This window comes from Notolepis coatsorum (genome assembly GCF_963971535.1).
Source record: "Notolepis coatsorum genome assembly, chromosome: 14".
NCBI lineage: Eukaryota > Metazoa > Chordata > Actinopteri > Aulopiformes > Paralepididae > Notolepis > Notolepis coatsorum.
In genome coordinates, this window is record NC_140178.1 from 81255870 (window position 1) to 81281411 (window position 25542).

A 25542-nucleotide genomic window follows, 5' to 3' on the forward strand; every position below is an offset into this window, starting at 1 on the left:
CTCTCCTTCCCTCTGAATCAATGTCATTGCTATTACAATCTATCAAGCTGTCAGCGTCGATCAGTCACGCCGATTGTGCATCTACCCGTGGTGATTTGTGTGTGTGCGAGAGGGATTAAGCTTACGTTTAACAATATTGACAGGTTTGTATTAAGATTGTGTCTATGAATGAAGCTATGAGAGCAGTGGTGTGTTTGAGGGGGACGAGGTCTGGTGGCTCTGAGGTCACCCCTCACCTGGTTGTGTTGTGGACAGATCTGCTCTGAGGTCAGCTCACCTGGTTGTGTTGTGGGCAGATCTGATCTTAGGTCAGCTCACCTGGTTGTGTTGTGGACAGATCTGCTCTGAGGTCAGCTCACCTGGTTGTGTTGTGGACAGATCTGATCTTAGGTCAGCTCACCTGGTTGTGTTGTGGGCAGATCTGATCTGAGGTCAGCTCACCTGGTTGTGTTGTGGACAGATCTGCTCTGAGGTCAGCTCACCTGGTTGTGTTGTGGACAGATCTGATCTTAGGTCAGCTCACCTGGTTGTGTTGTGGGCAGATCTGATCTGAGGTCAGCTCACCTGGTTGTGTTGTGGACAGATCTGCTCTGAGGTCAGCTCACCTGGTTGTGTTGTGGACAGATCTGCTCTGAGGTCAGCTCACCTGGTTGTGTTGTGGACTGATCTTAGGTCAGCTCACCTGGTTGTGTTGTGGACAGATCTGATCTGAGGTCAGCTCACCTGGTTGTGTTGTGGACAGATCTGAGGTCAGCTCACCTGGTTGTGGTGCTCGATGCCCATGCTGATAGTGTTGAAGAGGATGGCGATCATGATGCCCCTGCTGAAGTACTTGCTCTCCACGATGCCCCGCAGTTTCATCCTCATCCCGACCCAGAAGTCCACGCAACATCCCAGACACGTCCTTCTCTTCCCCTCCTCCTTCTCCTCCGAGTGGTTCTGCTCCTTGTCCGTCTCCTCCACCGCCTCCTCCTCCTCTCCATTGGCCACGGCTCCCGTGGCTCCCGCCCCGTCCCTGAGTGAGAGGGCACACTGTGGGCAGTCCACCGGGTTCTGCGTGAGTGACAGGGCGATGGAGTTGGCCACTGCTTGAGTACCGTGGTCCGGCTTGCTTTGGTGTGGACAGTGGACAGAATCTTTAAGAGATAGATAGAGGAGGACAGTTTATACATTTGATCTTTGAGAATATTTCTGTAAGTCTCATGTAGTGCAGTATCAGAAACAGGTCTCATGTAGTGCAGTATCAGAAAGAGATATAAAACCAAATTCTCAATCCACCTATTGACCATGCCCTTAATCCGAGCCATTAAAGTTAATGTTTTTCATTTGATCAATAACGCCACAATGAGGCAAGATTACTCAAAACTTCACAGGCAAACATTTTCTTCAAGTTTGGTGGAAATCGCTAATTTCCTGTTCACCATTGATTTAAATGACACACTTGAGTGTCGTAGATAGAATCCCAAGACACGTTTGGTGAGCACGTTTGGTGAGAATCAGGTGAACAGGCTAGGTGAAGTAGGGGAACAAAGTGTTTTTCCAATAATTCAAGATGGTGGAAATTCCTATATGGTAGACTTCATAGGTCCTTATGGCAAATTGATTGTGCATGAGTAGATGCATCTCTGGATGCCAGTTTCATGACGGGTCGCTACAACTGTATGACTAACGATCAGGAGATTAATTCATTTGAAAGTTGGGCCTGATGGTGGCACTAGTGGAAAGGCCATGGGGTCAACATAATCAATAGAGTTCATTCTCTAGGGGTCATGAATCTGTACCGGCAATTTTAAAAGACTTGAATGAAAGCTATTGGAGTTACAGTATCCCGTTCACAAGCAGTGATGCCACAGATTACTTGTAAAAGTAATCCGATTACTGATTACTGATTACTCCTTTAAAAAGTAATCCAAGTTACTTTACTGATTACTTGATTATCAGAGTAACTTAGTTACTTTGAAAGTAACTAGGTTACGAAGTCGTCGTCGTTCCCCCAACAGTTTTTTTTAAACGCTTTATTGAAAGTGCATAAATTGTTTTTAACTTGTTTCTCTGCACATAACGTAAATTGTTAAACTAGTGCTTCAGCTTCTGTACCATCAAGTATGGTAAAGCAACAGTCTATGATGCTCACAGCATTAGAGCAGCCAGCCAGTGGTTTTACAAAACCAGTGTATCCATTCACATCTAACAAATGCAGGCTGAACTATTCAATTATATCAACTGTAACTATTAAATTGTTTTTATAAATGTCTCTCTATAAACATACAATCAGTCTCTCTTTAACATGTAAATTAACTGTAAATCTGGCAAATAAGAGCTTTTCTCTCTCTCTCTCTCTCTCTCTCTCTCTCTCTCTCTCTCTCTCTCTCTCTCTCTCTCTCTCACCCCTCTCTCTCTCTCTCTCTCTCACCCCTCTCTCTCTCTCTCTCTCTCTCACCCCATGCCTCTTTCTCTCCAACCCCACCCAGACAGCCTACATCTCTAATATAATAATAATAATAATAATAATAATAATAATAATAATAATAATAATAATAATAATAATAATAATAATAATAATAATAATAATAATAATTATTATTATTATTATTATTATTATAATATAATCCCTCTCTGTGTGTATGTGTGTGTGTGTGTGTGTGTGCGCGCGCGTGTGTGCGTGTGCTTGTGCTTGTGTGTGTGTGTGTGTGTGTGTGTGTGTGTGTGTGTGTCTCTCTCCCCTCTCTCTGTCACTCGTGTTCTCCCACCTGGAGAACTGTGGGAGAGCATTAGAGCAGCCAGCCAGTGGTTTTACAAAACCAGTGTATCCATTCACATCTAACAAATGCAGGCTGAACTATTCAATTATATCAACTGTAACTATTAAATTGTTTTTATAAATGTCTCTCTAGTCTTCTTGCGGTTTCACTTCGTTTAGACAAGCGTTTTGGGGTGGAATTCTCAGACGAATGCAACGGAGCACTGCTGTCACACGATTGGCGCATATGTCACATGACGTGCTGTGAAGACCCGCCCTACTCTGCCTCTGATTCGCAGACTGTGGATGGGGAATGTGATTGGGCCAAAGCAGAGTCACTCACAGACAGAGAGTCCAGTCACGCCGCGAGGACACATTCTTGTGTAACCCTTTCACTGCCACACCACGTCACTCCCAAATAAGAAAAACAGCTCAAAAATGTATTTTTGACTGTCGAAAACGAAATAAAATACTGCATTCCGCCTGCATTATGAATTTATGATGAGATAGTAACGAAATAGTAATGCACAGCCACTTGGACAAGTAACTGCAATCAGATTACTGGCTTTTAAAGATTAACGCGTTAGATTACTATTTTCGGGGGAAAGTAATCAGATTACAATAACGCGTTACTTAGTAACGCGTTACCGGCATCACTGTTCACAAGTAGGATATGAATGTTTGGCCTGATGGTGGCGCTAGATGCAAAGTAAGGGGTCACCAAAATGAATATGCTTTTTCCTCTAGGGTTCATGAATGTGGCAAAGTTGTTGTGCATGACGCATCTCTGGATAACAGTTTCATGACTGTATGACTAACGATCAGGGGATACACTAATTTGAAGGTTCGGCCTGATGGTGGCACTAGAGGAAAGGTCATGGGGTCACATAAATCAATAGGCTTCTTCCTATAGGGATCGTGAATGTGCACAGCAAATTCGAATATATTTGAATGAAAGGTATTTGAGATATAGTCATTAGAAAATGTAAAGTTTACTCTTATGGTGCTAGGGGAAAGGTCATGGGGTCACCAAAATCAATAGGGTTCATCCTCTAGGGTTCATAAAAGGATTCTAATTAAATCTATTAGAGTTCACATGAGAAGTCTGCAGTGGTGGCAGAGATGGCAGTGGGGGTAAATCCATAAAATCGTTTGGGAATATACTTGTTTTTTGTCACAGTGTAAATATTTCATGTTGGCAAACTTCCCTACATGTGATCTCTTGCCATTTAAAATGAGTACAGTTTAATAAAATATGGGCAGGATAGAGCACCAGCTGGACAGAAATACAGTAAAGTAGGGAATGTTTTTGGTATTATTATCGTATTATTTAATCTAAAGAAAGTTGGTAAATTCCCAACTGCACATCAGCATTTTACTCTAGCAAGACCCTCCTCCAGTTAGTCCATATTCCACCTCTTAGCAAAAAAACAACAACTAAAAACCTGATTGCACTTACTGGAAGCGTCCTAAAAAAAAGAAATGAGAAAGATAAGCAAATCAGATGGTCCATTAACATGTTTTAATTACTTTAATTACATTTAAATTACTTTAATTAAGGGTTCAAGTGCACTCGGAGTGAGAAGTCCCTATATATATATATTTTTATTATTATAATTTTTTTTATTAGAAATGTTTTCCTCTGTAAAAAAAATGCCAGTGCATTTTTTTTCCTTTTTCAAAAATGGCCAAAATTGACAGCTCTGAGCAGGCCTGCACTGCAGTAATGACTGCAGTAATATTCGTGCAGAATATATGCACAGGTTGACCCAATTTAAATAAATAATAAATAATAGCCAATCAAAATAGGCTATTAACTTCATCTAAGCACGGTCTGTGCAGTTAAACTCTTGCCATTGAATGGGGGATTGAATGATTGACAGCCTTGACTATCCAATAATACACAGAGGATGAATGATTGGCAGCCTTTAAAATCCAATCAGAGATTGCTGCATCGCACAGTCAAAACGGGTCCAGCTGCAGGTTCGGAGGTTAGGTTTAGCTCGGGCCAATCTCAAGTTTCTTTATTAGTTGTCATACAGAAGTACAGAATACTTTTATACAAAATGTAACAGAAAGAAGCATTTTGTATAAAAGTATTCTGTACTTCTGTATGACAACTAATAAAGAAACTTGAGATTGGCCCGAGCTAAACCTAACCTCCGAACCTGCAGCTGGACCCGTTTTGACTGTGTGAAACATAGCAAGCTAGTAGTTTAGTAAACTGTACAGCTATAACAACACAGGCTAAATTAAACTTTTGCGCCAACATTAGGACCGAAGTATAAACCAGCAACTGAGCAACATGAAGAAGTGGACTTATGCATCTGGATCAGAAAAAAAGTTGTGGATGAAAAAGTAAGTAGGCTACAGTGTTTGTAAAAGCTTGTATGCTAACAGTAGCTAGCCAGCTTAGCCTACATCACAATGATGATCACCAAGCTAACTTACTGTACACACTGTAGGGCTGGGCAATTAATCGAAACAGAATCGCAATATCGATTCATAGACCTATGCAATCTCATTTCTAAGTTATGACGATTTTTCTTTTATTAAATTTCTTTTTGAATTTCTTATTTTTTTTAACTTTTTAACTTTTTAAATTATTTTATCTGCGTTGAACATGATTTGTGGAACTCCCTCTGGTGTTGTGGTCGTGGTATTCACTGACCTTTGGGAAGTATTTCGATATGCACATGGGTATCTTAGTGGTGTAGTGTATCTTGTAGACCAGGCCCATTGCAAGTTACTGTACTCTGTCGTCTACTCTAAGCCATCCTAGGTTGTCAAAGTGGGCAGGGGTGAGGTGGGTTTTAGGAGTAAGGTCAAGCAGTAGTCTGACCAGTTTGTTTTGTGATGTTTGTAATCTTGTTTTTAGTGCCTTTGAGGTGCTTTGGTACCATGAAGTGCAAGCATAGTCGTAGTACCCTTGAATGAGTGCTCCTGTTAGAGTCTTCAAGGTATTCTTGTTTACCAGAGAGGAGATCCGGTACAGGAATCTAGTTCGTTGGTTGACTTAGTTTTATTACATTGGATCCCATTTTGTCACAGGAAAGATTTGCCTCTATAGGATGGAACCCAGGTAGGTAATTTCATCTTTCCTTTTAAGATAAGATATTCCTTTATTCATCCCCTTGGGGGAAATTCAGGCATCATAGCAGCATGGGGGAAGGGGGGGGGGGGGGTACAGGTAGTGAAAACAACACAAGCAGTGTAAACAAATAGGTCAATATAATTTACTATCTAACTAACTGAAATATATTTTCACAGTGTCACATAAGGTGTAGTATGCATAAGGTAGTGTTATAATTTACTATCTAACTAACTGAAATATACATTATTCATTATTCACAGTATCACAGTATCCACATAAGGTGCAGTATGCATAAGGTAGTGTTATTGTCCTACTTGGGTTCCTATTAGTTCTAGGTCGATGTCTGGCAGCAGTCCCTGCCCACTGTTGTGGAGCCTGATGGCCACTGGTATGAAGGACTGTCCAAGGCGGTTAGTTGAGTGTCGGGGGGGTATGAGTCTGTGGCTTCCTTGTCACCTTCACCTAATATGTTTTGATCTGGTCAGGTGCGCTGTCACCTAATATGTTTTGATCTGATCAGGTGCGCTGTCACCTAATATGTTTTGATCTGGTCAGGTGCGCTGTCACCTAATATGTTTTGATCTGATCAGGTGCGCTGTCACCTAATATGTTTTGATCTGGTCAGGTGCGCTGTCACCTAATGTTAATATGTTTTCATCTGTGTCCACTGACCACTGACACACAGTGGGGGATGTTTTAAAAATATAATTTAATATATAATATAATATAATAATTTGTGCTTCACCTAAAAATTTGGTCAGCAGCCTCCACTGGTCTCCAGCTACCCCACAGCCGTAGCTACAACCACTTAATTTCAATGCTCTCATCCACATTCATTCATTTTCTCCCCCGGCTCTCTCTCCCATGATTTCAGAATACCGGAAGTGTTGCAGTGGTCTATAGCAAACACTGTAACAGGAAATACACTTGGGTCCATTTAGAATGTTTATGTTGTCAAGTTTGAAAAGGTCTACATTGTGATGTGTTTATCACAGGGCCAAACCATGCACTGACCTGATTTAAATTGCATATGAATGATCTCACCAAAAATACAAAAGATATCATCTGTTTTCTACTCACGTCTCGGCTTTCTGGAGTGACGCCGGCCCCCGTGGGCGTTGATGCTGCCTCTTCTCCTGTTCCCCCTGCTGGTGACTGGAGGAGGCTTGCCCCTCAGGGTGTAGTAGAGGGCGACTGATCTCCTCCTGGCCTTGCGGAGGATGTGGCAGACCAGCTGGAATATCTCCTCGTAGCAGTCGCCGGGCTCCGTCATGCTGGCCATGGTGGAGGAGGACAGGCACTGGGCGCGCTGCTCCTGCATGAGCTGGTGCTCCCGCTGCTTGGTCTCGGAGAACTGGGTGGCGATGACCACCAGGCACAGGTTGATCATGAAGAAGGAGCCGATCTGGGTGGACAGATGAGAGGAGAGATTTACAGAGTTGAGAGGCTTGTGAAAGTATCATTTGAGCCAGAGGGGAGGGGGGGGGGGGGGGGTGAGAGAGTATTTGCAGATCATTTTTATTATCATTATCAAAAACCAAAGAAGTTTCATATATATATATTACACACACATACGCACACACAAGAAAGAAGCAGTTTGTGTCTCTGTACAACCCATCCAGACACATCAGGTAACAAGTTGTTTTTCACCTAATTGGCAAAAGTATGCAAACTCCTCTGAGAGGATCTCATAAACATTAAAAAAAAAAAAAAGTATTTACCAACTACTCTGACCCAGAGCAAGAATAGCCTACAATGAAGATATTGTGACATATTATCTCCATTTCAATCCAGCAACAACTCCACAGTATCACACTGTAGTTCAACTACCAGTCACCAAAACAGCTGTTCCTCTGTGATGCAAACCATAGCGCCTGCGATCTCCAGCGTGTTTCGCGTTGATCAGAGCATGATGGTCTGCCATTTCCCATGTGTGTGGGAGACGTTAGCTCCGGTGCTCGTTGATGCTAATAAAGTGTGTGGGAGACGTTAGCTCCGGTGCTAGTTGATGCTAATAAAGTGTGTGGGAGATGTTAGCTCCGGCGCTAGTTGATGCTAATAAAGTGTGCCAATCTCCCCGTAGCGGTGTTAGTACAGATGCTAAAGGTCTCCGAGGTTTCACTTCCCCACCAGCTTGAGTCTGATTGGACGAGACAGTGCGAGCCGACACATGCCCAAAGCACAGTTCATAGACAGTCGTATTGTCTCTCTGGGAGCATGTCTATGTTCCCCGGGTCCTATGTTCCCCGGGTTCTATGTTCCCCGCTTTGATTGATTGATAGATTGAACATTTTAGACCACCAGCCCTGATTCCAAACTCTAACCTTAACCAGTTCGAACGAGGGCCTAAGCTTAACCGTTCGAAACAAGGCGGACATTAATAATTAATAAAATAATATTTTTTTTTTAAATTTTCAATCTATTAATCAATCAAAGCGGGGAACATAGAACCCGGGGAACATAGGACCCGGGGAACATAGGGATGATCCCGTCTCTCTCTCAGACTCTCTTCAGATCTTCATGCTGTCTGTCATGTGTTTCTTTCTGTGAGGGATGAGAGAGTCGGTAGTGAACAGGTACCTCTTGGATGACTTTTTCCCACTGAGTGGTAATAGGTATTCTTGTGGGACTGTTGAAATGGCCTCTATTGAACTCAGTCAGTCAGTCAGTCAGTTACGGTACCATGATTCGATCAATACAGGACTGACTGGCACAGTGCAACTCCCAAGAGAGCAGGAGCCTACTCCAGAGTTTTCCTCTGTTACAAAATGTGAATGGTCTTGTCTGGTGCTTTTCCTCTCTCTATGACTTTCCACACACAGACACACACACACAACACAATTACACAATTGGAAGCACAAGCAAAATTTGTAATTTCCTGCAAATTGCTCTGGTAAGAATGATATTTAAGAAGTCATTCTGCATGACTGGATGTGGAAAACACAATTTCACAGATTTGTCGATTAAATCAACTAGGAGTTTCTTCAGTCAAGGACAGCCCTAATTATAACGCAAAATTATTATAATATAGCCTAACACAAAAAAACTATAACACACACAATATATATTATGTATCTCTTGCACGGCTAAAATGTGTAAATATAAAAGTACTCCCTGTCTTTGCTCTCTCTTATGCATGCTGGTATGTTCCTACTGATCAAAGATCCAAGGTGAGAAGTGAGAGAGAAGAACCGCCCAAGGAGAGAGGGATGAGAGACAGCAAGAGAGGAGGGATGCATATAAGGAGAGAGGGATGAGAGACGGGAGATAGTCCCATCTGTGGCCGCTGGGTCAAGACTTTGATGTGTGTGTGTGTGTGTGTGTGTGTGTGTGTGTGTGTGTGTGTGTGTGTGTGTGTGTGTGTGTGTGTGTGTGTGTGTGTGTGTGTATATTTTGGGATTCTGATCAGTAGGCATCCTTGCGCATAATCAGAGAGAGGACTCCAATATTACCGATTCAGATTATCACTGCATTATGTATGACACACACACACACACACACACACACACACACACACACACACACACACACACACACACACACACACACACACACACACACACACACACACACACACACACACACACACACACACACACACACACACACACACACACACACACACACACACACACACACACACACACACACACACACACACACACACACACACACACACACACACACACACACACACACACACACACACACACACACACACACACACACACACACACACACACACACACACACACACACACACACACACACACACACACACACACACACACACACACACACACACACACACACACACACACACACACACACACACACACACACACACACACACACACACACACACACACACACACACACACACACACACACACACACACACACACACACACACACACACACACACACACACACACACACACACACACACACACACACACACACACAATATGGACCGGGGAGCAAACACCCGAGGACACACATTAACCATGTCATTAGCATGAGCTGATGTCAGCATAAAATCTGACAGGAACACTGTGGTGAACCTCTGACATCAACTGGACATACACGCACACATGGTGGTGATGATGATGGTGATGATGACGATGACGATGATGATGATGATGATGATGATGATGATGATGATGATGATGATGATGATGATGATGATGATGGTGGTGGTGATGGTGGTCATGATGGTTTTTATCTCCATATCCCTCCCCCCTCTCTCCCTCCTCTCTCTCCCTCCCCCTCTCTCTCCATCCTTTCCCCCTCCATCCCCGCTCTCCCCCCTCACTTCCCCCTCACTGATTCTTGAGAGTCGGGACAAAACACTTTTTAAATATTATATTTTGAGAATGCACACTATATTGATTTGTGTTAACTCCGTCAGACACACAAAAAAGTATATAATTCTAGTTATTCCAGTCCAACAAGAATCTAAAGTTCTGAAGTATGTTGTAATAGTGTTTAGTTACTCTGGTATGCAATCAAATATAATATATAAACCTCACGTGTAATTTCACACTATTCTGAAAACCCAGATTTAGAAATATTTGCATTTATATATAAAAAAAATATCATTAAGTAAATAAGACACAAGAGGATGAAGATCTAATGCTCCTTTATTACTTAAACAACATAAACTGAACAAGGAATTTGTATTTCCCCCAAAATTAACAAAAATAAACATCTGACGGTGTTGACAAAGATCTGATGGTGTTGACGAGAAACTGACGGAGTTGATTACATTGGATTTGCATCTCTGATAAATGAACACATGCATCTTTTAAACAGATGGAAGTGACAATAATAAGAACTAATAACTCCTTGTCTTACACTGAACATTTTGTTAACTCAATTGTAATAAACAACAAACTTTACATACACCGTTTCCAACTATTACAAAATGCACCGTTTCCAACAACAAAAACAGTAATGGAGACCAGGACCCCTTCTTCTCGTCCCTGTTTTCATCTACCTCTTCTACACAACTTCCTGATCTCCACTTTCTCACCCACTTCTCCTCTTCCTTTCCTTCTGCATTTCTGATTCGTTTCAGTATGATGTCTTGAACTGGGCAGAAACAGACATCCGTCTTGCCACATTTGGGCTGAACCTTTTCTGTTGGACCATGGGGATGCAGAAATTCCACTTTCACATCTTGTTGCTCATTATCCACATCGATGGTCTTGGCAAGCCATCAGTGGTCATCATATACTACTGCTAACTAGTCTCCATTACTAAGGCTGCTAACAGTCGTTACTGTCACCATACCCTCAGGACCTTTCAAAGGTTCTTCGTCCAACTCCTCCATTACATCTTCCATCTCCCTCCCATCTCATTTTCCATCTGCTCCCACAACATGGCCAGAGGTCTCTTCTTCCTTGCCCTCCGTGTATCACTCTGCTGTTCTCCTGGGTTGCCATGGTAATAGGAGGTAGCTGGGCAGAAGCACTGGCAATCCAACATCTCACAGCAAAAGCAGGATAGTTGTCTCAACTTGTCTGTGGTGGATCCTGTCCTTATGTGCGATGAGCTGGTGTATTTGTCTTGTTGAGGGAACTGGTTTGAGAGGATTCATGAGAAGTGTGTTGTATCTTTGCATGTCTTCTTCCACAATGTGGTACAGCTGAACACCATTCAGACTGTTTGAGACCTTTTTGAAGAATATGTGTCCATCCGTCACATCATTTCCTCTCAGGACCAGGTTGTCAACTGTTCTTTTTACTGTTCCGCCAATGCCGTCTGGTGCGCCCTTACCATGGGATGTGGGGAAGAATTTCCAAGTTGTCCTTTCAAACCCCAGTGTAGGTGGGATACCAGACAGAAGAAAAGTGTAGGTGGGATACCAGACAGAAGAAAAAAGTTCTCCTTGTTCTTGTTTGTTCTTGTTTACTTGGACCATCAGACCAAAAGTGCACGGTGGTAACCTGTGGATATTTTGTCTTGATATCTTTTAGGACTGGATCCATTTGTGTCCAGATTGCTGCAGCATCCTGTCTCTTTGACTCTGACAGTGTGCAAAACCCTGCCTTTCCACCCTAAGTGTAATACATTCCGGTATGGAGTGTTATCTGTGGCAGATTTTGTCCGAAATGGCAGGCCTGAACTTCAGCTTTATATTTGAATTTCCAGGATTCTGAAAAGTCAACATGGACAATTGCTGTACTTTCATCACAGGACTCAATTGTGTTGCTGTATTCTTTTGACTGGTTTCGCACTGAACACACATGTGTTGTGGTTTCCTTTCTGAGTTTTTGCTCATAGAGTTTGATGAGCTCTGAAAGGCTGCCTCGGTGTTCAACAAGCTTAGTGTTGATGTGGATTCCATTGTGTGTGTCTTCTTGAACTCTCCCACTGCCTCCATTGAACATTGATTTTGTCTTGCTCTTGGGTTCTAACTGTACCTTTGTTTAGACATTGTGAGCAGGTGCAAATAAGGCAGGCTTCACTTGCTGGAGAGCAACAAACTAATTGAAAACTGTCATCCAGTTTGTTTGACTTCACAACACCAGACATTTTAAGGACCTCGAGCATTAAGCATGCATTTTCATGTATTTGACACAGACATGTCTTCCGATCAGATGCTTTTGGTGCTGTGACATAGAAGGGCCTCAGAGCCCAGAATGAAGAATAGCTCAGCTTTACAGTGGGGTTCATAATCTGGAATTCAGTGTGGAGGTTGAGCATGGAGTCTGGCAGGATTATTCTCTGCCGCTTGATCTTGTTCCTGGTGATTGTGTCAGTCTTATCCGTCGTCACACATGCAGAGTTCAGGAAGAAATCCTGAACAGTGTGTGTTATACCCTGTATGAATGTTGTATTTTTCTGAGGCTGCTCCTTTTCTCTCATTAACTTGTAGGTTAACCCAAAGTCTTTCATTTGTTGAAGAAGACGATTATTTTTAAGAATCGTGCCTGATGCCACACTCAGTGCTGGTTTTTGGCGCCGTGGGCCAGGAGTTTGTTTGTTTGTCTTCAGCTCTTTTCTGAGGATGTTGTGGAATAGAAGGGCCTTTTGGATTTTCGGATTCCTTACTTTGCTTCCTAATAGCATCTTCTTTGTTTCCGTGCCTGGAGAGTCCGTGGTGATGTATTTGTAGCCTTTTTTCTGTGCATTATTGTTTTTAGCAGGTTGTTTCGTTGCTTTGTTACATTTGTAATCTTCTCTTTCATAGTTTTTATTTCTCTTGAATGCCTTTTTCACGTTTTACTTCACTGCTTTTCCTGTCTGTCTTGTTATCTAGAATACCCTGATGCTGCAGACTATCTGGGGGGGGGGGTGTGTCTGCCTCCAGCACCGCTCCTTCACGGGACCTTTTCTGGACCTCTCTCCAATATTTTCTCCGATACCTATGTGCCCTGTCTCCCATCTTGTCTATTTCTATAACTTTTTTGACTTGAACCCTCTTCTTCCACCTTTGTCTTTCCTGCTCTTGCATGGAATGTTTGCTCTCTTTGTCACTGTATAATTTGTCTCTTCTCTTTTGTTGATACTCTCTATTTCTTCTCTTTCGCTCCTCAACTGACAATTTTTGTCTAGCCATGCTTTCCTATAATACAAAAGTCATGTAAATGTATTAGAATAAAACTATAAAATCAGGTGTCTATTTACTAAACATGATTGATTGATTGATTGATTGACATTCAATCTTAAAGCTGCAGTGCGTAGTATCTACAACTAGATGTTGCAAACATCTTCACACTGGCTTGTGCAGACACAATCCATGTCCAGTGGAAGCAGTGGGAGAAAATTCAAGAAGACAGTCATTCCAATATTTCTGGGGTATATTACAAAATGTCCAGGATTTTTTTCTTGAACTCTACACTTGTGACAACTGATAAGATTGTGACAACTGACTAGCAAAATATTATCCTGTTGATCACTCCATACCATAATGTATTACACTATGGATGGAAAGAGTCAGATAAAGGATGATGCAGCAATCTACAGTAGACACACATGGACCAGTCCTATATTAAGAATTATTATAAAGATATTAAGATGAAATATCCACAGTTTACCACCATGCACCTTTGCTCTGATGATCTAAGTAAACAGTACAATAACAAGAATAACTGTTTTCTTCTGTCTTGTATCCCTACTGGGATATGAAAGGGCAACATCGAACTCCTTCCCTGCTCTATAAGAGGCAAGAGTGTAGATGTTTGGTAGTGAAAACTACACACTGCACCATTATGATTTTACATCAATCAATCAATCAAGCAATCAATCAACCACATAGACAAGTGATATATTTATATTTATGTATTAACACATGTGCTGGGAAAGTAAGACAATTATTCAATAAGCAGACCACAGCCTGCCCATGCTCTAAAAGTCAGAAGTGTATTGTAATGCATGCTATTATGTGCACACTTCTGTGCAGATAAAACTCTGAAATAACATTTAAATCCTTTACCATGATCAAGAATAGTATAATAATAGCATATTATGAAGTTATTGATGGATTTGTCAACTCCGTCAGCTTACACGTCAACTCCGTCAGACACAAAATCTGATGGAGTTGATGTCTGACGGAGTTGACAAAAAGGCACACATTTTCCCTCCAAGCCTGTATTGTGCACTGCAGCTAGCTAGTTTTTTGGCAGTTGCTAGCTGTTTTAATAATCTCACTGAAACACTTGAATTCAATCCACTATTGTTTTTTAAAAGTATAATAACGGAGAGACGGTGTTGACATGTTCCAGCTGTGACCATAGGAATATTGACATTGTTTGTCTAAAATATCAAAAAGTGTAAAATGTACCAGACCATGTGTGGTAGTGTTGCATTCACCACAGGCAGGGAAAGGAAAAGGGGTCCTCAGGGATAGAGCTGGCCATGCTATTGCCTGATTGAATTAGGTTTATGAAAAAGTCTGACAGAGTTGAGATAAACTGAGGACACAACTTTGATAGGCAGATTTCTATGGACAATATTATTTGAGTTTCATGGCATGCATTGTTTTATACATTTATAACCCTTATCCTTGATTTGATATGTATGTTTTCACAAGTGGAGAGGGTTTTCAAGGTTTTTTGGGCTGGTCAATAATGTGACCCTTGCTGAGGACAAGAAAATTAACATGGGAGCTTCTAACCACAGATTATACATTTAAACAAATATCCCCCCAAAAACAAATATATGTGCTAAAACATAACATCAGTATACACAATACCTTTAGATTGAACTTTGTCAATCATTATTAATTTATAAATTTTTTATATAAATTAGACTTTTCTATGTAGGACATGTTTTGTCCCGACTCTCAAGAATCAGTGCATTATAAATGCATAGTTTGTTCATCTTTTGTTTACAGAAGGTTTTACGATAGACAGTATATTCCTAAATGTATTTCAATGGCATGCCAGAATCGATTATGCAAGGTCCTTTGTTGTTTGTTTTGAAACAACATTTTCTGCAACATTCAATCATTCGTAGCTGCTTGAGAGGTACAGTATACCAGCTTATTGATGACATTCAGATATCAGCAGGCCACTGAGCATTGACATGAAACCAAAACGTTGAGAGAACATTACACATATTACACATATCCTCCTATACGTGTCAATAAATGCTCACCCAAGCGTATTGACCCATCTGGGGACCCGTAGTCGCCACACACTCATTCAATAGGTCTGAAGAACTGAACTTCAAAGAACTACACACACAAAAAACAGTCAATACGAATGTATTCTGTGTCCAGGGTCTAAGGACCAGAGTATTTTCTCCCCTCGCTTTCTTTTAGCAATAATCAATATTGAGAGTTGGTGGAATAACCCCCCCCATTATCGGAACATTGACTTCATCTGAAGGTGATGACGATGGTGGTGGTGGTGATGATGGTGGTGGTGGTGAAGATGGTGGTGGTGGTGGTGAATAATAATAATAATAATAATAATAATAATAATAATAATAATAATAATAATAATAATAATAATAATAATAATAATAATAATAATAATAATAATAATAATAATAATAATAATAATAATAATAAATTGTATTTGTATTGCACTTTTCGTTCACTAGGATCCCATGATGTGTGATGGTGGTGGTGATGGTGGTGGTGATGGTTTTTATCTCCCTTCCCATATCCCTCCCCCTGCGTCTATACTTCTCGCAAGCAAGTTGTCCTTTTGCACGATCTGATTGGCCACTGACGTTTCTGGTCATGTGACATGTGCGCCCAATCGTGTGACGGCAAGTTCTTTGGACGGTTAAGCTTAGGCACTCTTTCGAAGTTGGTTAAGGTTAGAGTTTGTCTTAGAGCATAGCGATAGAATGCCAGCCCTGATTCCAAACTCTAACCTTAACCAACTGCGAAAGAATCGCCTAAGCTTAACCAGTGATAAACTAGGCGTTAGGTCGTTTGCAGGCTGTTCAACGCGGAAATGGGCTAAGACACAGCTTGTCATGCGATTGGCGCACATGTCACATGACCAGAAACGTCAGTGGCCAATCAGAGCAACACGGAAGGACAACTTGCTTGCGGGAAGTATAGACGCCTCCCCCCTCTCTCCCTCCTCCCCCCTCTCTATCCCTCCCAACCCCCTCTCTTCCCTCCTCCCCCCTCTGTCCCTCTTTTTTCCCTCCCTCCTCGCTCTCTCCCCCTCACATCCCCCTCTATCTCTCCTTCCATCCCCCCTCTATCTCTCCCTCTCTCCCCCTCTCTCTCCCTCCATCCCTCATAACACCACCACCACATAACGTCACAGTGACCAATCGCAGCCACTCTTATTGTCTGGGACCAAATACGGCCACGCCCCATTCCCAGTAAAAAGTGGGAATCTCTAGAATGGGTTTCGGGCGATGCTGTATACGGAAGTGACGATAGACAACACTTTCTGTTGTCAGTAGATGGCAGCATTGGTTTAAAATTAAAAGGTGAAAATGTTGAAAACTACATGAATACATTTCCCAAGATCCTTAGCACAGGTCACAGGTCACTGGGATGTGTCTATTTTTCGCCGTGATCTGAACAGCGGTAAACTATTACTGCAACCTCGCTTGGTATAGCGACCGCAAATGGTAAACTAATTATCTTAACAAAAGTGCGCTGGTAGCGTTACATATGTTGTCTAAAGGGGGACATATGGTACAATTTAAGATTTTTTATGATAATCGGCATATAAAGGACAACATAAAGCATCGTTAATTTGTAAGAAACCTCAATGAAAACGGTAATATTCGCTATTGTTATGAAAATGTGCTAGAATCCTATAAAAATGTGGACGCATTTGGTCTACGTTCCGTTATACCACGTTCAAGTTTCTCAAGTTTCTTTATTAGTTGTCATACAGAAGTACAGAATACTTTTATACAAAATGCTTCTTTCTGTTACGCTCCAGAGACTGTGCTAGACAAAAATAGATAAGTATAAAATAAGTATAGCAAGTATAAAATAGAAGTCAAGTACATAGACAAAAGTGTTCAGTATATACATATATACAATGTGCAATGCAGAGTAGAAGTAACTGAGTTACAATACAATATACTATACAGTACAAAGCAAAAATGGGATGAGGTACAATTTAGGTACAATTTACAGTAAGGTGTAATGAAGTATGGGTTGTAGTGCAAATTCTTTACCAATAAATATAAAGTGTGTTTAGGTGTTCTAAAGTGGGTAAAGTGGGTGCTGCAGTGAGTTGTTTGTTTTAAAGTGAGTGTGTGCGTGTGGATGTGTGTGCTGTGAGTGTATTTGATGGTTGATACATAGTGTTATTGTCATTTAGCATTCTGATGGCCTGAGGATAGAAGCTTCTTCTACCACCACTTCCCATCTCCATATCCCTCCCTCTCTCCCTCCCTCACCCCTCTCTCTCTCCCTCCCACTCTCTCTCTCGCTCACTCCCTCTATCTCTCCCTCTCTCCCCCTCTCTCTCTCTCCCTCGCTCCCTCATAACACCACCACCACCACCACAGATACCACCACTTCCCATCTCCCTCCCCCCTCTCTCCCCCTCCCCCTTTCTCCTTCCCTTCCCCCTTCTCTCTCCTTCTCTCTCCCTCCCTCCCCCATATATCTCTCCCTCCCTCCCCACTTCCATCTCTCCCCCCCTCTCTCCCTCCCTCCCTCATAACACCACCACCACAGATACATTTACTTAGCATTTCCTTGGTCCAGCCATTGATTCTGTTCACTCTTGTTTCCTATGCTCTTATTGATTTTTACAAGTCTATTAACCCTTTCTCCGCCGATGACGTGTTTACACGTCTTTCCTCGCCATGCGTAATCTGCCAATGACGGGTTACGACGTCTTTGAGATCAATATTTCATATTTTCGTCATGGTATTCACATTTCACCCACGGAGTCTCTGCAACGCTTCAATACCGCCACCTGGTGGCCGATCGGCGAGTTGCCAAAACCGGAAGTGGCCGATAGTGCTTAGTCCGTCCCCTATTCTGTCCGGCCACTCGCTATGGCTCGCGGGACTCTATCCAGACACCGTGCATATCGATCCGTTGCCATAACTCAATAAACAACATGATTGGACGTGTATTAGTATTATACAAACCGGAACTGGATCACCTAGATCAACATCCCATAATAGCGATCTTTTTGCTCCACGCTCATCACCGAACGGTAAGAGGAGACTGGGGTGAGTTTCAGCGTTTTTCTTTACCATTTTCGATACAAACTGCTCTGATCTATATATCACCCATACTTCATAAATCATTTACGTTGGTCATTGAATTATAAACGACTATTCCCCCCCACCCCCCCCCCCCCCCCCCCCCCCCCCTCCGGTCAACCGCAGATAATCAGTCAACACGTCTAGGACCGTGTACAGTTGAAATTTTTAATCTGGCGTCGATCGGTATCAAACTGCATTTGATGATCTAATATATGCATTTATGGCTATATCTCACGTTCTATGAAATACTGCAGAAAACGATAAAAACATATTTATACTCTAGACCGTATTATTGTATGAATGTGTGAATGAAAAAGTAAAACGTTCCTACATCCTGAACGATAGATAATTGATGTTGAATGGGCCATAGTAATGTCAATTTAGCAATACAATTTAAAAAGGTATAGCCCTGCAAAGAAGGTGAACATCTCCATAGACAAATAGAGCTGGCAGAGAGGCTACAAGGATGGATATAAGCTCCGGCAATGAATGGGTTAACCATGCAATCTGCCACTCAGGATGTTTCTCCCCCCTGCACAATATGTGGCTTGTAGTTTGTAAAAAAACAAACAAAACAAACTGAAAGTGAGCATATATTCATTATAAATGCATAGTTTGTTAACCTTTTGTTTACAGAAGGTCTTACGATAGACAGTATATTCCAAAATGTATTTCAATGTCATGCCAGAATTCATTATGCAAGGTCCTTTGTTGTTTGTTTTGAAACAATGTTTTCTGCAATATTCAATCATTTGTAGCTGCTTGAGAGGTATACCAGCTTATTGATGACATTCAGATATCAGCAGGCAACTGAGCATTAACATGAAACCAAAACGTTGAGAGAACATTGACATATCCTCCTATACGTGTCAATAAACGCTCAACCAACAGTATTGATTTATCTGGGGACCCGTAATCGCCACTCCATATGCCACACTCACTCAATAGGTCTGAAAAACTGCACTTCAAAGAACTACACAAAAAAAAACAGTCAATACGAATTAATTATGTGTCCAGGGTCTAAGGACCAGAGTATTTTCTCCCCTATCTTTCTTTTTCCAATAATCAATATTGAGACCACCCAGATCCCAAAGGATGAGGACATATCGGAACATTGACTTCATCTGAATTCCAACGGAGGTGGCGCTTAAGTGAAAATCTCTCTGTGAGTGTGGTGCGGTGTGTGCTGTTAGGGATTTCCTATCCCTCGTGAATTCTTAATTGATTTGCCAGTGGGCCAGTCGGCCGAAAGACGAAGCGGGAGACAGAGTATTTCTCAAACGGAGCTTTTATTCATTAGAGAAGAAGACAGACAGTCACCCCGCGCGGGCACATCACCAGTAGACAAAAGAGAGCAGGAGCCAAAAGAGAACAGAATGTCCTATTACATGTCACTTTATACACTCTTAGAAAGGGGAGGGGTGTGTGTGTGTGTGTGTGTGTGTGTGTGTGTGTGTGTGTGTGTGTGTGTGTGTGTGTGTGTGTGTGTGTGTGTGTGTGTGTGTGTGTGTGTGTGTGTGTGTGTGTGTGTGTGTGTGTGTGTGTGTGTGTGTGTGTGTGTGTGTGTGTGTGTGTGTGTGCTGAAAGGAAGGAACTGCCAGAGAGAGAGAGTGAACTAGGATTTTGCATGTTCTGCTACATGATTTTGCATGTGTGTGAGGAGGGAGCCGGCCCTTGGAGAGAGACACAGAGAGCAGTGTGGCACAGACATCAAATATTACCAGGAATCAATGAACAAATCTATCAATTCCCCCTTTTGACGTTAAATAAAACGTCAACACACAGTTCATTGATCTATGTCCGTCGATTGTCACCTCATTACATGCATCACATCCAATACCAGACAGGATAATCAACATCAGGAGAGCAGAGAGAGAGAGATAGAGGGAGGGGAGAAAGCGGGAGAGAGAGAGAGAGAAGAAAGAGAGAAACACAATTCTGGCAACTTAACAGAAGATAGCACGTAACCCCACCGGACCCCCCTTACTCATCACCTAACCCAGAGGAACCCCCCCTCTATTACAGTGCACCCCTGGTCCCGTCTTCTAGGGGACGTGGGTCTCCTCCTGAGCTGGTTCCCGTTCCAGGGTGCGGTCCCCTAGGCAAACGTGCCTCCTCCGGTCCGCCGCCTTCCCAGTGTCTCAGACTGTCCCCTCCACCTCTCGCCGGCCGGCCCCACCGTCACTCCAACTCAGCTCAGCGTCTCTCCTGCGGCCGCTTCCCCCGTTCTAGTCGTGGACGAACTGCGTGTCGTAGACGACGATCAGCGGTGATTGATCTGCGGTCTCCGGCTGCGGTGTTCCTCTCCGGCCTCTCGCACAGCTGCCATCTCCTCCGGTCGCCTCTCATCCTGGCCCGTCTGTCCTTCGTCTCCTCCTGCCTGTCATCCAGTCGTCTGGTGGTCTGGTCACGGACGTCTGAGGGGCTGCTGGTATCTCACCCCTGGTTCAGATGCGCTGCAGACAGCTGGTAGTGACTGCTGGATCCTCTGCACCGTCTCCTCCATCTCCTCCTCCGTCCTTGGTTGCGGCTGACCCACATCAATTCTCACTCTGGAACCTCCATTTGTTAGGGATTTCCTATCCCTCGTGAATTCTTAATTGATTTGCCAGTGGGCCAGTCGGCCGAAAGACGAAGCGGGAGACAGAGTATTTCTCAAACGGAGCTTTTATTCATTAGAGAAGAAGACAGACAGTCACCCCGCGCGGGCACATCACCAGTAGACAAAAGAGAGCAGGAGCCAAAAGAGAACAGAATGTCCTATTACATGTCACTTTATACACTCTTAGAAAGGGGAGGGTGTGTGTGTGTGTGTGTGTGTGTGTGTGTGTGTGTGTGTGTGTGTGTGTGTGTGTGTGTGTGTGTGTGTGTGTGTGTGTGTGTGTGTGTGTGTGTGTGTGTGTGTGTGTGTGTGTGTGTGTGTGTGTGTGTGTGTGTGTGTGTGTGTGTGTGTGTGTGTGTGCTGAAAGGAAGGAACTGCCAGAGAGAGAGAGTGAACTAGGATTTTGCATGTTCTGCTACATGATTTTGCATGTGTGTGAGGAGGGAGCCGGCCCTTGGAGAGAGACACAGAGAGCAGTGTGGCACAGACATCAAATATTACCAGGAATCAATGAACAAATCTATCAGTGCAGTAGAGGGGTAATACAAAGTGTGACTCACGATGATGAGGAAGATGAAGTAGATGAAGTTGTAGAAGGAATGGGCGTCCATCACGTAGTACATGATCTCCACCCAACCCTCCAGGGTGATCACCTGAGGGAGAGAGAGGGCAAGAGTTTAGTTCCATTCTGTTCCCTATAGACGTCAGACCAACGAGAGAATAGGCTATACCAGTGGTTCTCAAACCTTTTACACCAAGTACCACCTGAGAATATAGCTGGCTCTCCAAGTACCACCATATGACTGAAGTTAAAATACAGTCTATTCAGCTATGCACAGTTCACGCAGGAGGCAAATGTATTCCTAATACCATTATTTATTGTTAACTTTTGTCAGACACAGCCACAATGTACAAAGGGGTAGCACTAGAACTCGCAAACTCTTCCACACAACTCATTCAATGCAAGGGGCATTGAGAACATAATAACTAACATTTTCACATAGCAAGTGAGAAAATTAAGAACAACTGTATTTCAGCAAATGTACTTAATTCTCTCTCTCTCTCTCTCTCTCTCTCTCTCTCTCTCTCTCTCTCTCTCTCTCTCTCTCTCTCTCTCTCTACGTTCAATGATTTAAAGTGGCCAAACGTTATAATATAAATACTAACTGGATAGTTGATGATAAACATTTAATTTCATTATCTGAAATATTATAAAATCATTAAGTTTGCTATAAGCCATTATCCCTTTGTGTGTGATTATTATTGTCTCACAGTAGTGTGTAACTGTGTATATATAAATTGTGTCTGTGTTTTTAGCTAAAGTGGATAGAAAACAGAGTAGGCCTACTGTGCAAAAGTCTTAGGCACCCAAGAGTTTTTATATAAATTGTCTTACAGTAGATTATTTTATTTTTAATAAATAAGCTGCATATATAAGGAATACAACCAAATCCTCTGTCATACCATAAAATTGTATCATTATTTTGCATCGTGTTGAATCGCATTGTATCGCCCCGAATCGCATTATGTTGAATCAAATCGTATCGAACAGTTAACTGTATCTCAACAGGGATGAATCGTATCGCATTGCCCGGTGCTTCAAATGTATCGTTAATGTATCGTATCGTTGGCAACGTATCGAGATGCGCATCGCATCGGCCTCAGTGATGGAGATGCACATCCCTAACATACACACGCACACATGGGGGAATAAGTGCCTTGGCTGAAAATCTGTCTGCTAGTAGTTGTTGAAGCAGAATATTTAAGCCAGCAGCCAGACTCACCACACTAATTCTCAACACTCAACAAGAAGTCCTACAGTGTATATATTCTCTAGTTGATGCTGTGGACCCGCTACACACCAGAAGCTGCTGTTGAATAAATGCATGGTTTCTACAGTGCTGCCACGAGGACACACGCAGTCTGACAACGGAACGACTGCATACATTTTTCAGTGCGGGTGGCCCCAGTGGGAATCAAACCCATAACCCTGGCAGTGCTAAGAGCCATGCAGAGTGCCAAGCACTCTACGCATTGATCTCCACAGGACCACAACCGTATCAAATAAGAGTCAAATACACACTGTGACTTAAAGGACTGTACCGGTATGGTGATACGCCTACATTAAACCTTAAAGGCCTCTCGAAGGGTAACAGGCAAAAATAAATTGAATAAAATAATTGTTCCTACCATGACCAGGAGATCATTCTGGGTAGATTTCTTCTATACAATTCTATGACAACATTACTAAAAAAGGTAAACAAATCCAACAAGTTTTAAATAATAAAAGAAAAAACCCACTCAGGGATAATGTAAAATATGTGTGCAAAATTGTAGCAGTGAGTGACCAACCCAGACCCACCTGAAAGATCACAATCCAGGAGTAGACGATATTATCGAAGCTGATGGCGCCCTTGTGCGGGTTGGTGCTCCCGGTGTGACATCGGCTGTAATACTGGTTCCAGTTGATGCAGAGGCCCACGGTTCCCCCGCCGTTGCTCCCGTTAGCCGGCGGCTCCGGCAGCAGGCCCAGCGACTGTCGGTGCAGCGCGTCCTCTTTGTCCAGGCAGCAGACGTGGCCGCTCTCGCGCCGCGCCGGCACGTCCGCGCAGGACATGATGCCGTTGTCGGACGCCAGGGCGCAGATGAAGGGGCGCTCGTCGTCTTCCTCGGGCTGGTAGTAGGGAGCCGGCAGGGTCAGACCGGACGGCCTGGATGAGAGGAGGGAGAGAAGAGAGAGAGGGAGAGAAACTCCTCAAGTTACAACGAGCAAAAGTAATTATTTGAAAAAGAAAACTTCAAAGGTTGGTGCAAAGATGCATTTTTTCTGTTTTAGTCCAGACCATCTCTCTCCGTTAGAAATTAAAGTCGTAATACATACTGTTGTGGAACATATTATCATGTCCATAGTTCTGTGTTAAAATACATATTCTTTTACAGCCTTGACTAGTTAATATGGGTCAACTAGTATAACGGCTAAAGACACTAGGGCGACAGTCTGACAGTGTTTCTTAAAACAACAGCCAGGAGTTATTTTCGACTCCAGTTCTAATGTGAGACATAACAAAGCCCTAGACCCATATTTTGTTTTCATTTTCTCACTAGGGCATTTCTTGTTTACCTTTCTTGTCAGATCTGTTATTAATTTGTCATCTTATGTACATCATGTCAATTATGTATATAAGTCTGACCAAAGCTCTTTGTCACTTTCTGGTCAGACGTTTGTGTGTCTGATTGTAAACTGATCTCCGTGGCCACAGAAATAAACAATGTTCTATATTTTTATTTATACAAATTTACTCGTCTGAATTTCTACAGTTTCACTGTTTGGCTCATGTAAAATATTCCGCAACAATACCATCCTCATTCCTTTTCATTTTGGTAAAGCCTATATTGGTGAAAAACAATGACAAACGCTATTGCGTTTTTGCACTGTATTGACTTGCTTGCCATTTAGAAAATTCACGTTAACTACTGAGTTACTGTAGTTAGTTAGTTAATGTATTCATTCCAAATGAACTGCTGTAGTTGCTGGTGATGTAAACACTTCCTGTGTGCTGGAAGATTTTCCCAGTTATCGTGTGGTGGGTAGATCAGACATGGCTGTGTGTTAAAGGGGAACTATCTTATAAATGGCCTTTTTCAGTGTTTAGCATTGTTTCATAGCTATGTGGACTTATATTAATATGATCTATGTCTCTAATTCTCATATTGGCGCATTCTTCCAATTCTCCTCTCACAATATTCACCCTCACTGAACTGAGTCATCTGAAAATGTGCTGATTTGTGATGTCAGAGAGACTCAGCTGCATAATAATGTGGCTGTGTAGCATCAGGCCCCACATCGTTTAGGTGCCCAGGCTCAAAACGGCTTAAAGGATAACTCCACTATTTTGGGAAATTAGCTTATTTAACATCTTCCCTGGAGTTAGACAAGAAGATGCATACCTTTTTTGTCTCTGTGCGTGCATTTTAGCTTTGGGAATAGATGCTCCGTTAGCATAGCTTAGCTTCATCACTGGAAGTGAGGCAGGACAGTAGCCTTACAGTGCCTTACAGTGTATTGCAAGGTCTGACATTGACCAAACTTGATATGCATGACCTTGGTGGGCTCTAGGTCAACTCCTGAAAAGGGGGTCAATGTCAGACTTTGCAATCAAAAGTTAGGGGGCTAATAACCCTTGCCATAATTTCAGTGCGCCCCTAACTTTTGATTGCAAGGTCTGACATTGACCCCCTTTTCAGGAGTTGACCTAGAGCCCACCAAGGTCATGCATATCAAGTTTGGTCAATGTCAGACCTTGCAATACACTGTAAGGCACTGTAAGGCTACTGTCCTGCCTCACTTCCAGTGATGAAGCTAAGCTATGCTAACGGAGCATCTATTCCCAAAGCTAAAATGCACGCACAGAGACAAAAAAGGTATGCATCTTCTTGTCT

At 42.6% G+C, this 25542-nt stretch overlaps 1 protein-coding gene across 1 annotated transcript in view; it reads right to left on the reverse strand.

Moving 5' to 3' along the window:
* LOC311240583 (voltage-dependent T-type calcium channel subunit alpha-1I-like) overlaps window positions 1–25542 on the reverse strand; it is a gene marked incomplete at its 3' end in the record, with an annotated part of 344683 nt that overhangs the window by 208484 nt on the left and 110657 nt on the right. Inside the window, 4 exon segments of the mRNA XM_084329158.1 lie at window positions 760–1136; window positions 6915–7239; window positions 21663–21755; window positions 23465–23813. Of these exon segments, the coding sequence (XP_084185284.1) occupies window positions 760–1136; window positions 6915–7239; window positions 21663–21755; window positions 23465–23813 (1144 nt within the window).